The sequence below is a fragment of the Neltuma alba genome, unplaced genomic scaffold (assembly GCF_004799145.2).
Source record: "Neltuma alba isolate B1F8T4 unplaced genomic scaffold, ASM479914v2 tig00011002_pilon, whole genome shotgun sequence".
Taxonomy (NCBI): Eukaryota; Viridiplantae; Streptophyta; class Magnoliopsida; order Fabales; family Fabaceae; genus Neltuma; species Neltuma alba.
Window position 1 is genome coordinate 21,556 of NW_021635756.1, and position 15,780 is coordinate 37,335.

Genomic DNA, 15,780 nt, shown 5'->3' on the forward strand with positions numbered 1-15,780 from the left:
ACTGCTGATTAAAAAAAAAATAGATTGATACTGGGGGCGTTCATGAGGCCCAGTAACCCAATATACCCGCCTAAGCCTACCAAAAAAATATCCTGCCCTGCACAAAAAAAAAAGCCCGAAGAAAAAAATAGACATTTTCAAGCCGGGCTATTCATGGGCAGGGTCGGGCCACGGGCATGGCATGCAACCATGCCCATTTGGCTATGCCTGAAATATATATAATTATTTATATTATAATATATATATAGTGTAATATTAATATACCATATTTTATTATATTTTAATACGTAAAAAGAACATTATTCCCTTATATTATTAGACTTTATATTTTTAAAGTTCTAGTTTTTTTAAGGAAAAAAACCACATTTTTTAACTTTTTAAAATTATCTTGCTATGTATTATAATTGTCTTTTAACTTTTATATTGATATTACGTCATATATCATAAAATGATACTAATTATACCAATTTGAATGTAATATATAGATCTCTATAAATTATATTAAACTATAAGTTAATAATATAATTGAACATGTTAATATAGCTTGTATTTTTTTTATATGTTTTGTTATTTTCTCAACTTTGTGCATTTGGACTTTAAGACTTTAATTACAATTTTTTTTATTGTCTTGTTTTTAATAAATTATGGATATTGTTAAATTCTTAAAGCATGGATATCTGTTAAGACATACGGTAATTTCATGACTCAAGTTATAAATTTGGGTAAGGAAAGCCCACTCTGCCCAGCCCACAATAACTCAGTCCAAAATAGCATTGGTTTCTATTGGACAGGACAGGTATCGGACTGGATTTTGTAGCTCGCTTATCTTTTGGGTTGGTATCAGGCAGGGATCATGCCCTGCCTATACACAAACCTAGTTGATACTATCATACTGGCAGCTGAGTGAAAAAGAAAACTTTAGAATTCTCTTTAAGGATCATCTTTTAGGATAAGCTTTAGGTACTCATTCTAAGATGAGCACGATTCCCCCTAAAATGGCTAGCAATTTTAGGAGTTTCTGGGAATATTCTAATCACAATTTTGAGAACTCAAAATCCAATGGTTGACAGAGACGCACTAAAAAAAACTGGGGAAAAATTCGTTTAAGTGAATTAAGCGTTCAACAAGTAAAAAAAAAAATAAAGGAAGAGAGATGAATAGAAGGGCGAAGATTCGGAGGAAGAAATGTAATGTGCCACTCTACACCCAAATTTAAGTCGGAAAAAAGTTTTGATTATAAATTAAGTCACTTGTAACATATTTAATACTTGTTTTTTAATTTTATCTTTGTTTAATTCTTACTGGAAAAAGAGAAAGAAGAGAGATATGGGAATGATTAGTAAATATAGAAAGAGAAAGAGAAAAAACTTTAATAATTCTCTAGTGGATTTCAACATATTTCATATAAATTAAGAAAAATCTTAAATTACATTAATTTTTTTCCTTAAAATATAATAATCTTCCAACTTTATTCCTATTTAATATAAACACATTTTAAAAAATAATCATTTACACTATAATAAATAAAGAACAAAATCATTCATTCATACTAAAAATTTAACAAGATGAATAGGATCAAGAAAAACTCTTTCTTTACCTTATAAATACGATCATAGCAGTAAGGGTAGAATTAAAAAATTTTGTTACTTTAATGCATTTTTAAGATGCAAAAATACGTCACAAATAACTTATATTAAGAATAGTGAACACCTTACCTTGGGTAAGGACGAAGATGGATTTCGATGTGACTTTAAGGGGGTGTTTGGGAAACCCAAAATCATGGTTTCAGAAGTACTTTTCCGCAAAACGAGGTAATTTCCTCCACATATTTACTTCGTAATCCGTAAAAGCACTTCTGAAACCATGGTTTGGTTTTTATCCAAACACCCCCTAAGAGTGTGTTTGGGTGACACCCCAAACCATGGTTTGGGGACCCAAACCATGGTTTGGGATGTCAATCACCCAAACACCCCCTCTAAAAACCAAAACCATGGTTTTGGAAAAAGCAAAATTTTTTTGCTTTTGGAGAAAAAAAGGAGAGTGTGAGAGCCTATATGATATATATCTTGTTATTTTTTTTATAAACATATTTTTTGATAAACATATTTAATCTTATATTTTATAAATATATATACACATTAATTATTTATTAATTATATTATCTTATGTATTATTAATTATGTTGGTAAAAAATATATTATTAACAATTTTATTCCTTCAAATTAAAATATATCATAAAATCTATTTTTTCTGTAATTATCATATTAACTTATGTTTTTTTTTAGTAATTTGTATATATAAAAAGTGCTCCTGATAATAACTATCCAAACACTCTCACTTCTCAGAATCACTTTTTTATAAAATCTATTCTTCACCGAATCTATTCTCCAGAATCACTTTTCCAAATCACGGTTTGGTTTCATCCAAACACACCCTAAATGCTCCATGACATGTCTGATTTTGAGCGCTCAAATGCATTGAAAGGGTTGGATGTGAAGCTTCTGAGAGATGAGGAGATAGTGGCCGTTGAGAGGATCTGTTCCCATGAGAACTTGCTTGCTGGCCTTTGCAATTTGTAATTTTAGTTCAATTTTGAAGTTTTATATCATGTAGTGAACTTTTATAATTTATGCATAATGACTACTGTTTAAGTAAGTGGATATTCAGTATCAATTAAAAATTTAAAAAAATCAGACCAGAACAACCAAATTGAACTAGTTGGATAAAAAATCGATTTATTATTCAGTTCATAATTGGAGGTAAAATCAGGAAACAAAAACCAGTCAAACTGGTATAAAACTTTTGAACCGGTCAATGTTCTTTTTAAATTTTTGAAAAATTTAGATCATATTTGTAAGCTATATAATAAGCAATGAAAAAAGACGCTAATAATGAAGGGTGCGAGATGTATGGCCGCGCGTATATATTATAAAAACAATAAATTTGAAATAATTATATGTAGTACTATCTTGAGTCTTAATTATAAGAGCTAGTTAACTAGTTTAAGAAAAGTAAGAAAAGAAGTTAAGTTAGTTATTTGTAACAAATATATGTTGCCTTTCTCAAAATATTCTTGCTAATTAAGTATATTGGTTATAACTACTATTTTTAAGAAGACTATCTTGGAAAAAATATATAAATATAAGAGACAAAGTAGATAGAAATCTTATATTTAGGACTAAAATAAAAATCAAACAAGGTCTTATATTAAAGATCGGAGGGTAGGTAGTATATGGATATTACATATCATAATTATTTCTTTTATTTAAATTGTTAGGTTAAAGAGAAAGCAACTTCTCACCTTTTTATCTCCAAATTTCATATACTAAAAAAAATAATATTTAATAGTAGAAACAAAACAAAAATTAAACTCATTCGATAAATTTAATTTTGTATAATAATATTTTATAAAATATTACATATAATATTATGTTTAACATATAAAATCAGAAATATATTTCATAGTCCAGTGGCTGATCAAATTTTTAGATGCCTGATACCAGCTCTATAATTTAAATTGCTTAAATACTTATTTGGTTGGTCATTTAATTAGACTCGGGAACTCATAGGTTTGATTTCATATTGATTCACACTGTACTTGTGTTTCGCTTCTTCCTCAGAAAAGAGACGATCAAACAATTCCTAATCATGTTCCTTGCGAATCGGATCATCCATCCATATAATATGCAGAGAAAAAAAAAAAACTTCAGATATCAAAATGATATCTCAATTATAACACTGATTTCATTAGATATCTTACAAACTATAATTTCTTTTTTCCGATCCAGTGCCGTGTTCGGGCATGATACTGTAACCTCTTTTGAACTTTCTACTTCAGGTTTGTACAAGAAGAATATGATTTGACTATATTTAGGACCAGGAGAATATGATTTGACTACAACAACAATCTTTACCGGCTCCAACTGTGAGTAACTCTTCCAATGGGAATTTTTTTCCCCCATTCATAAGGTTCAAATCCTTCATGTTGCTTTAAGAAATCAAGTCTCTTCTATTGGACCCAACCATTGTTGGTCCTTGTAATAATTTTTTATGTAAAGTATAACATCAGCTTGGAAATTGAATGACAAGAATGCATTTAGTTTAAGAGTCAGGCTTATTAATATTAGGCAAATTAACTTGTAAGGAAGACAATCCAGTGGTACCAGGGTCGCTAAGTTGATCAAGCTGTTTCTTGCCTCTGCGAAGCAAATATTCAATGTAGAGAAAATTTTTGCGATCTACCTGCTTGCCATTGCGTCTGAATTCTTCTGATACCACTGATTCTATCTTGCGTCTTTCTTCTTCAGACTTGGAGCGGGCTACTCGTAGAAACCCTCTGTACAGGCTAAGTACTTGCTTCTGCATTCCAGAGAGCCTTGGACCTCTTGAGGCTCCCATTGAACCTAGCCACTTCTAGCAACGGATATGACGCGGCTTTTCACTGTACTTCTGAGAAAATCAAGAAACCACGCTCAAAATCGAAAAGCCAAGATAGGGATACATGCACTTTACGGGATATATTACAATCGAAAAAACTTTGAAGATTTAGATTTGTAAGGCGCACAAACGCACATGCACATATAGTTATATAGATAAACTTGAAAACAAGGCCAGCATCAAAATCCCCCCTAAGGCGAATAACAAATATGTATGCATGGATATGAATAGTATACATCAGGACAGGGGCGGGACCGCAGGATGAACATCATACCGCACAGAATTGAACCTGAGCTCTTAAAATATCCATCAAAATTCTATTACATGAGTATTTTGCTCAATCTTCGAAACAAGGAGCAGTCTAGCACTTGACTTTACTCAGATGCTAATTTATGTTATAGGCAAACAACACTTAAGAAGGGACTGACATTTTTGGGGTCATCATATTTACAAGTTGAAATCACCAGAAGACACCGCCAACATGTGTTTGACACACATATAGACATGTCAAAAATATCATTTTTAACAAGGACGAACACATAAACACAGCAGCTTGGACTCAATAAACATGGACAAGACACAAAGGACCCCAAGGAAGAGTGAACAACCAAAATAATAAACTAGAATGAGATACCAGAAACTTCAATTGATGAGATATCTAAAGTTCTTTCCTGATGTTCCTTTATTGCGTGAATCATGAACAATTTTAATAATATAGATTTACAACCCACATTTATTTAATTAAAAGGTTTAATAAATAATATCATAAGATACAAAGAATATACGATAATGTTATTTCTCCATGCTGTGTTGAGTTGTTTCGTGTGTGTTTATTTGAAGTTTCACATGTCAAGCTACCATGTCTAGCCAAAATATCTGAGCTTCTAACAACTCAGAAAAGGTCCATAATCGAATGTCTAAGATGATCAGCTTGCATCAGTCGTCATGATATAATATAAAAAAATCATATTCAAGGTCCAAAGATCAAGACAAATACATATTTATGAAAGAACTTGAAAAGCAAACAAATAAATGAATGCAGATTTTTTGAAATAAAAATCAAACTCCTAACAAAAATAAATAGAATATTTCTTAAAGTTCATAGGACTCCGTGGCTCCTTCGAGAACCAAGCAAATAAAATTTCCTCAGGCTCGAATTGACAGAGCAAAAGGCCTTAGAACCATTCTGCCAAACCCAGTCTAAAACCACAGGCCAGGCAGACCAAAAAGAAACTACAGTAATCTAGGATGAAAAAACAGAAATGCGGATAAATGTTAGAGCAACATGCTCATGAAAAAAAAGCAAAAGAAAGCATGTCTCCGGGGGGAAAAACCGAAGAAAAGAAAAGAAGCCAAATTAGTCTGCAGCACGCTTCAATCAACCAGGACAAGAACTAGAAACAATGGATACGAGACCAGAACAGAAAAAGGAGAAGGAGAAAACCCAAGACACCAATATGATAAGAAACCCATTTCATCTTTACCCTTCAACAGCGTCAGTTCCAAATAGAACAAGGGAAAGGAAGTAGAGGCATGTGATATTACGGCATTACCATTTTTAATACATAATCCCGAAACAGAAGAAGAGATGGAACACCACATTTTCAATCTCAAAATTACGGCCAAAGGATAAACAAATCCACAAATCGTGGGAATAACCACTATTCATATACCAGTCAATGACCCCTCAAACTGTACAAACACAACAACATCCTCAAAAAACATTCAGAATATAAAGCTCCTGCTTTTTTCTTTTCTCAAACACGTAATAGGCATTCCCTCCCCTCCCCAGCGTCTCAGATATTTCAGGCTTCCACGCTCGAAAGGAACATTCAAAATTCAAAATCTTAAGCAATTCGATCGCAATTATCTCAAGCTCCAGAGAATTATGAAAGATTGCCAATTCCCTTCACGCATGGATCCAACAGATTATGCTACTAAGAAAACAGAAAACAGAAAAAATGATGATAACAAGATTGAAAAGGCATTCTTCCCCTAAACCACATCAAGTAACCCACCCTGCTTTTGCGTTAAGGATGTCCGTTGAAAGCATTAATGGTAAATCAAAAATTTCATCTAACAGCAATGCTCTCAATCCTTTTCCTCGTCTGCTTATTCTCTTCGTTATTGAGGCAACAATTCCAGTTTCAAAAATGCGAATTGAGAAAGCAACAATTCCATTTCAAAAAAAATCATCACATCCAGAATTAACATTCAGAAACAACAAATCCAAAGAAAGAAAATAGCCACGACACAAGTAAAGAAGAATTGGGCAGATACCCAGCACTGTTCACGGCTTCACATAAACGTCATCACATTCCTCACAACAACAGACCCAACGCCCGTGCAATAGCAGGGAGAGCAGCAGATTCACGGATTTGTGGGGATGGCGGTCTGTGAGAGAGAAGAGCCAGCGTGAACTGCCGTCGAACACGATCAGCCAATGGAGACAGGGAGGGCTGCCGGCGACACGACGGATTTACGATTACAGAAAATACAGATTGCGCCCACTAAACTTCTTTTCGGTTTTCAAATATTATAGTCGTGCAATTAACTAATTTAGGTGAATTAAATATATTACTCCTCCGGTCCTAATTATAAGACCCAATTGACTTATTTGAGGAGATTAGGAAGTAAGTTAAGTTGGTTTATTTATAATAAATAGTGTTGTCATTCCTAAATATCCTTGCTAATTAAGTATATTGGCTAAAACTATCATTATTAGAAGGATTATCTTGGAAAAAAATGCATAAATTAAGAGACAAAATGGATTGGGGTCTTATAATTAGGACCAAATAAAAAGTCAAATGGGGTCTTATAATAAGGACCGAGGAGTATTTAATTAGTTAATATGATTTTTTTTCTAAATATCCTAAGTATCTTCTTTAATCCCCGTCCTTCCTGTCCTATTTGATTGTTGTTAGAAGAATATCAATAGGATTAATTTGAAAAAATTGATTAACATTCAAAATAATAGGTGGAAAATGACATATAAACTTGAAAATTCTCAATCATCACTTGAATAAAGTAAATCTCATTTCATCACTTCAGATCAAATTGGGCTTTTCAAGTTAAATGGAATGACCAAATTGCACTTAACGATTACAAAATGTGGGCACCACATTTACTTGTATCAGATGAAGTCTGGTAGGAAGGAAAAAACAGAGAACATGTGCAATGCTGAATCAAGGTGAGGAGAAAGTGCTGGTTTGAAAGTGTAAGTATTTTTTTTTGAAATCATATTACTCTTTTCATCCTCCTAATATCACCGTGGTGTCCTATTTTTTTTCTTTTCATTTTGGTGATTTTGGGTTTTGGATAATCAAAGATTCAAATGGAGCTGAAGTGCGCCATTACGGAAGTCGAAGATTCTTCAAATTGGGTGTAGGTTCTTCCTTTTCTTAGGTGTGAGAACAGTTAGAAATGTGAACATATGACTTAGTGTTGGACAGGGTTTGGGTTTTGACAAGTTTGGAAAATTTTGAAGAAGTTCGATGATGATTTTGCTGATGGAATGTCTGAATATGAACAGTAATAATTCATGAACTGTGTGGTTAATAGCAAAAGTGTAGTTTGTAAAATGCTATAACGAAATTGTTAATGTAGAAAGTGACTATGTTGGGTTGATTTCGAAAATTGATAAAATATCTTTGTTAAAGAACTGACATTGTGATGAATTTTTTCTTCTTCATTGTTACAGGCTAGAATGCAAAAAGACATGTAATATTGGGTTAACATCCTCAAAGGAACTTTTTAAAATATAAAGGGGAAGTTAAATATAATGATTAAAATGTGAGAGTGAAAATAATAAAAGAGGAGATAAGACTTCAAAATCTGAAGTCAATGATATTAGAATAGTTTGAAATTGATGTAATGGTTGTGTCATGAAAGCTTGCCATTAATTGTATATTCTGTAAATACTATTAGTGAAGCTCTAGTTTGTGGAAAATGTCATTACTGAACTTGTTATATACTTTAAATGTATTGCTAATTACCGCAAAAGTTGCAATGCAAAAGTGCCCTACTTATTCACTATAAAAGTTTTGTTAATGTTCATTATTTAAAAAAAATTAATTGAATGTGTCTTTTATATTGATACAATAACATCAGACAACATTTTTGATCTCACGAGATTTTTTTCAACTTTTATAATGAAATTAACAAGTATGGTAATGTTATTAACAACTTGAATGACAGCATTAACAGCAACTTTTCCAAGCGCAACTTTCAAATTGGAAATTTTTCAACTTTTGTAATGAGTTTACAAGAGTTGTTAATAGTTATATTGAAGTTGTTAATAGTGTCAATGAAGTTGTAAAATTGGCCATTTTTGCATTTTCTTGAATTCTAGTTGTTAAGGGAAATACTGAAATTGTTAACAGAGATAATAAACTTGTTAACCGCTATACGAAAGTTATAAAATTTTCCATTCATGATTATATAACCTATCTCTCCCAGTTTTAACAAGTTCTGATATGAGGTGATTAATTACTATAAATGAGTTGTTAATAATTATATTAAAGTTGTTAATAGCGTCGCTGAATTTGTAAAATTGGTCATTTTTGCATTTCCTCGAATTCCTGTTGTTAAAGGTGATACTGAAGTTGTTAACAAAGATAATGAACTTGTCAACCGCTATACGAGAGTTGTGAAATTCCCCATTCATGATTATACAACCTATCTCTCCAGTTCTAACAAGCTCTGATATGAAGTGGTTAATGACTATACATGAGTTGTTAATAGTTATACTGAAGTTGTAAAATTAGCTATTTTTGCATTTTCTCGAATTCTTATTATTAAAGATGATACTAAAGTTGTTAATAGATATAATGAACTTGTTAATCACTATACGAAAGTTGTAAAATTTTCCATTCATGATTATACAACCTATCTCTCCTAGTTCTAAACAAGCCCTGACATGAAGTGGGCAATGGCTATATATGAGTTGTTAATAATTATACTGAAGTTATAAAATTACCTATTTTGCATTTCCTCCAATTCCTATTATTAAAGGCGATACTAAAGTTGTTAATAGAAATAATGAACTTATTAACCGCTATACGAAAGTTGTAAAATTTCCCATTCATGGTTATACAACCCATCTCTCCTAGTTCTAACAAGCTCTGATATGAAGTGGTTAATGACTATACTGAAGTTGTTAACAGCATCACTGAAGTTGTTAAATTAGCCATTTTTGCATTTCCTCAAATTCCTGTTGTTAAAGACAATACTAAAGTTGTTAATAGATAATAAACTTGTTAACTGCTATATGATAATTGTAAATTCTCCATTCATGATTATACAACCTATCTCTCCCAGTTCTAACAGCTCTGATATGAAGTGGTTAATGGCTATACATGAGTTGTTAATAGTTATATTGAAGTTATAAAATTAACTATTTTTGCATTTCCTCGAATTTCTATTGTTAAAGGTGATACTGAAGTTGTTCATAGAGATAATGAATTTGTTAACTATTATACGATAATTGTAAAATTCCCTATTTATGATTATACAATCTATCTCTCCCAATTCTAACAAGTTCTTATATGAAGTGGTTAGTGGCTATACATAAGTTGTTAATAGTTATATTGAAGTTGTAAAATTAGCTATTTTTGCATTTTCTCGAATTCCTCTTATTAAAGGTAATATTGAAGTTGTTAACAGAGATAATGAACTTGTCAGCCGCTATACGAGAGTTGTGAAATTCCCCATCCATGATTATACAACCTATCTCTCCCAGTTCTAACAAGCTCTGATATGAAATGGTTAATGACTATACATGAGTTGTTAATAGTTATACTGAAGTTGTAAAATTAGCCATTTTTACATTTCCTCGAATTACTATTTTTAAAGCGATACTGAAATTGTTAATAAAGATACTGAACTTGTTTATCTCTATACGACAGTTGTAAAATTTTCCATTTATGATTATACAACTTATCTCTCCCAGTTCTAACAAGCTCTGATATGAGGTGGTTAATGGCTACATAGGAGTTATTAATAGTTATAGTGAAATTGTTAACAATGTCAATGAAATTGTAAAAATGACCATTTTTGCATTTCCTTAAATTCCTGTTGTTAAGGTGATATTGAAGTTGTTAATAGAGATAATGAATTTGTTAACCAATATATGACAATTGTTAATAGAGATAATAAACATTAACAAAACTTTTATAGTGAACATTAACAGAACATTAACAAAACATTAATAATGAACTTGTTAAACGCTATACAAGAGTTGTGAAATTCCCCATTCATGCTATCTCTCCTAGTTCTAACAAGTTCTGATATGAGGTGGTTAATAGCTATATAGGAGTTATTAATAGTTATAGTAAAGTTATTAACAGTATCACTGAAGTTGTAAAATAACCATTTTTGTATTTCCTTAAATTCCTGTTGTTAAAGGTGATACGGAAGTTGTTAATAGAGATAATGAACTTGTTAACCAGCATATGACAGTTGTTAATAGAGATCATAACGAACATTAACAAAACTTTTATAGTGAATAAGTAGGGCGCTTTTGCATTGCAACTTCTATAGTAATTAACAACACATTTAAAGCAAATAACATGTTTAGTAATGGCATTTTCCACAAGCCAGAGCCTCACTGACAGTATTTACATAATATACAATCAATGACAAGCTTTCATGCCACAACCATTACATCAATTTCAAACTATTCTAATATCATTGACCTTAGATCTTTAAGTCTTATCTCTTCTTTTATAATTTTTACTCTCACATTCTAGCCTACAATAAAGAAAAAAAATTCTTCACAATATCAGTTCTCTAACAAAGTTATTTCATCAATTTTCAAAATCAACCCAATATAATCACTTTCTGCATTAACAACTTTGCTATAGCGTTTTACAATTACACTTTCACTATTAACCACACAGTTAACGAATTATTACTGTTCATATTTAGACTTTCCATCTGCAGAGTCATCACTGAGCTTCTTCAAAATTTTTCAAACTTACCCAGAACCCAAACCCTGTCCAGCACTAACTAAGCCAAATGTTTAAATTTCTAAACGTTTACACACCTAAAAAACAGAAGAACCAACGCCCAAGTTGAAGAATCTTCAAATTTCGTAATGCCGCACTTCAGCTCCGTCTGAATCTTTGATTACCCAGAACCCAAAACCATTAAAATGAAAAAATAGAACACCATATTGACACTAAGAGAATGAAAAAAGTCATATGATTTCGAAAAAACATTTACACTTTCGAACCAGTACCTTCTCCTTACCTTCAATCTAGCATTGTGCATGTTCTCTATTTTTTCCTCCCTACCAGACTTCATCTGATGCAAGTGAATGTGGTTTTCACGTTTCGTAATTGATAAGGGCAGTTTGGTCATTCTATTTAACTTGGAAATCCTAATTTCGTCTGAAGTGATGAAAATGGGATTTGCCTTATTCAAGTGATAATTTGGGGATTTCCAAGTTTATATGTCATTTTTATGTTATTTTCCCATAATAGGTTTTACCTTAATTAGATCATACATTAAGGACGAGAAGATTATATCTAATTTATGCACTTAACAAAAATATCTTACTACTCTTGATATTTAATATAAGAGCTAGTTGATTAATTTGATTAGATTAAGAAAGTTTGTTAAGTTAGTTATTTGTAATAAATAGGTATTATCTTTCTTAAAATACCCTTACTAATCATATATATTAGCCAGAATTACCATTTGATAGAATATTTAACGCATGCAACTATTACAATAAATATTTTGAAAAAAAACAACTATGCTGATTGGGGTTTTATATTTAAAATCAAATTAAAAGTCAAACTAATTTTTATATAAATGATTGGAGGTAGTATATAGTAATGTATAATAGCCCTCCATCTCAATATAAGAATTACTTAGCTAATCTCAATGAATTAAAGAAATTAATTAAGTTAACAAATATGAGTTGATTTTTCAAAATTATCTTTTTAATCATCATACTCTTAGATGGAAACCTATTATTATGTATAATCAATAGAAATATTTTAAAAAAAATTATAAATTTAAAAAACAAATTGGATCCACATCTTATATTTATACCTACAACCAAACATAGGGCCTATTTGTAAGAGCGTTTTAATGGGTAATCGTACTATGCTAATAACAAACCGTGCGATTGATGAAATTTGATTGTTTGTATTGGCGATAGAGAGATCATGCTTTTCCATCAAAAGCCAGTATAAGTCATAAGTAAAAATTTGCTACTTATGACTTTTCAATCATGGAGAGAGAGAAAATTAGAGTTGGTGAGTAATGTTAAACGGTGGAGAGAGCAGTTAAAAAAGAGTTGAGTTTCACATTTAATGAAGGGAAAATTAGAATAGAGGACCTAAGGAGTATAATATTTATTATGGAGGATCTTTAAATCCTAATTACTTAGAAGACAAAAAATAAAATATAAATATACTAATACTAAACTAGCCCTAATAAACTTCCTTGCTCCCTCTAACCACATCTCAATTACTTGATAATTAGTAGCCAAAAAAATAGGGAAGCACTCTATTATCATCGATTTTTATTACTTTTTTATTCAAGCTATACATTATAAAAATTGTACAATATAGTTATATACAATAATGTCCACTTAAATTTGATCACTAAAAGTTAATAGTTTGGGTTCTGATTTCTTTTTACAAAAACCCAAATTTTATATACGAACCTAATTTTATTTTTTTCTATAATATTAAATTAGAAGCAGTGTTTCAAAAAAAATTATATTAAATTAATTTAAATTTTTCATAAAAATTTATGCATGTTGAAATATGTTATAAAAAATAATTTTGATTTTGATTTTGATTAAAATAATAAAATAATTATTATTAATTATTTTGCAAATTTTATATATCTTTGTATGTCTATATATTTTTATCAACATTTTCACTCATTTACAGATAAAAATTACTTAATCTAATTTTTTAAATAATTAAATATATAATTTTTTTATATATATATTCAATAGGACGAATGGGGTTGAGAAAAAAATGGAAAAGAAAATTTTGCCCTCATCATAGTGGCTGAAGAAAACTTTATTTTTGGTTAAAAATTTTGAGTGCGTTTTGTTTCCGATAAATAAAAATAGTATAGATATTAATGGTAACTGTCAAATATTTAAGATATGGTTAGTGGAAATAGAGGTGATTTAATTAGGACAATTTGGTATTTACATATTTATATTTTTATTTATGGTCCTTCTAAATAATTATAATTTTTAAGATCTTTTATAAGAAATATAACTTTTTTCCGGTCCTTCTCTCTAATTTTCCCTTTAATGAATTTATCATTCTATCTAATTTTCATTATAATCTTCAAACAATTAATTTATAAATAAAAAAAATTAGTTAAAATTAATTGAAAATAATAAAGAGGTTACAATATACTTCTGATTTCAAGTACTCCTACGGTCTTATTTATAAGCTAGAAAAAGAATTTTTTTTATCTTATTTATAAGTCATCTCATTAAATTTTTAATATAAATGTACTATTTTACCTTTTATTTATTATAGTGTAAATGATTATTTTTTTAATAATAATCCGCTTTTACAAACTAATTTATTTATAAAAAGTTAATCCAAATATAAATCACATTACTCAATCTAATTTTTATTTAATGTAATTTTTTCAAAAATCAAATTAAAAATAAGTTATTTTTTTGTGTCACTGCAAACGGACCATAGTCTCCATCCAACTAGCTTTTGCGAGGAAATGGTATGGATATACTCCTCAGTGAGGTCACATTCCCCACTGACCATCATCTACCCAATGGTGCATAAGAAATTGTCACTTTTTGTGGAATGTGCACCTTGCTGTTAAGCTGGCTCGAGCGACTTCACTGCATTGATGCTGCATTTGATCAAGCTTGTGTGTCGCATCTCCCAGAAATTGTCACGTGATCCATCTTTCTACTTCCAATGCACAACCCAAAGCCAAAAATATTTTTGAACAAATACATTCTCTTTCCATACAGGGTAACCTTCATGAAGCTCTCTCACTTTTTTACACCTGCAACATACCCATTGGCTCGTCTTTGTCTCGTCAAACCTGTGCCACTTTGTTTCATGCCTGTGCACGCCATAAGTATCTCCCTGGAGGCACGGGTCTGCATCATTACTTACTTGAGAGAGACCCCTCAATCAAATATGACCTCTTTGTTACCAATCATATTATGAATATGTACTGCAAGTGTGGCCAGATGGCTGATGCCCACTACCTGTTTGATCAAATGTCCCAAAGAAATATTGTCTCTTGGACTGCCCTCATTTCGGGATACGCTCAATCTGGCCGTGTGAGAGAATGTTTCACTCTCTTCTCCAGCCTTATGGAGCACTGCCGCCCTAATGAATTTGCTTTTGCAAGTTTGCTTAGTGCTTGTGAGGAGCATGGCATCAATTGTGGCAGGCAGGTACATGCAGTTGCATTGAAAATTTGTTTGGATGCCAATGTATATGTTGCGAATTCTCTTATTACCATGTATTGCAAGTGTTCTGGATACGGTGGAGTTTTTGATGATAAAACAGATGAGGGCTGGACCATTTTTAAGTCAATGGAGTTCCGAAATCTTATTTCTTGGAATTCAATGATTGCAGGATTTCAATCTCGTGGACTTGGCGACCAGGCCATTTGCCTGTTTACACAAATGTATCAGCATGGCATTGGGTTTGACCGTGCCACCCTACTTAGTGTCCTTTCTTCCTTGTCTGAATGCAGTAATACTGATGATATTGGCAGACATCTCTGGAGGTGTTTCCAATTGCATTGTCTCTCTATCAAAAGTGGGTTTATTTCACAAGTTGAAGTGAGAACTACATTGCTCAAATCCTATGCAGATCTTGGCGGGTGCAATTCTGACTGTTATAGGCTCTTCTCTGAAACAAGTTCTTATCAAGATATTGTCTTATGGACTGCTATTATCACAGTGTTTGCAGAACAAGATCCTGAGCATGCCCTTTTTCTCTTCTGCCAAATGCATCGGAATGACTTTGTACTGGATTGGCATGCATTCTCAATTGTCTTAAAGGCTTGTGCAGTCTTTGTTACTGAGCAGCATGCCTTGGCGGTTCACTCGCAAGTAATTAAAAAGGGTTTTCAAGAAGACACTGTAATTGCAAACGCGTTGATCCATGCTTATGCAAGGTGTGGCTCCTTAGTATTCTCTGAACAAGTATTTGGATGAGATGGATTGCCACGATTTGGTTTCCTGGAATTCAATGCTCAAATCTTATTCCTTACATGGAAAAGCTAGAGAAGCACTGCAGCTGTTTCAGCAGATGAATGTCAATCCAGATTCTGCAACTTTTGTGGCTCTCCTCTCAGCTTGCAGCCATG

General features: G+C 31.5%; 1 protein-coding gene and 1 pseudogene across 1 annotated transcript; one reads left to right on the plus strand and one right to left on the minus strand.

The window, feature by feature from the left end:
- Window positions 1–3,722: 3,722 nt before the first annotated feature.
- On the minus strand, window positions 3,723–6,921 carry LOC114760583 (succinate dehydrogenase assembly factor 1, mitochondrial). Its single transcript, XM_028949843.1, has 2 exons — window positions 6,718–6,921; window positions 3,723–4,449 (listed from the first exon to the last, which is right to left on the minus strand). Exon 2 carries the CDS (start codon window positions 4,396–4,398, stop codon window positions 4,102–4,104), a length of 297 nt encoding a protein of 98 aa, XP_028805676.1. The 5' UTR covers window positions 4,399–4,449; window positions 6,718–6,921; the 3' UTR covers window positions 3,723–4,101.
- Window positions 6,922–14,160: 7,239 nt separating this feature from the next.
- On the plus strand, window positions 14,161–15,774 carry LOC114760581 (pentatricopeptide repeat-containing protein At1g71420-like; annotated as a pseudogene).
- Window positions 15,775–15,780: the final 6 nt, after the last annotated feature.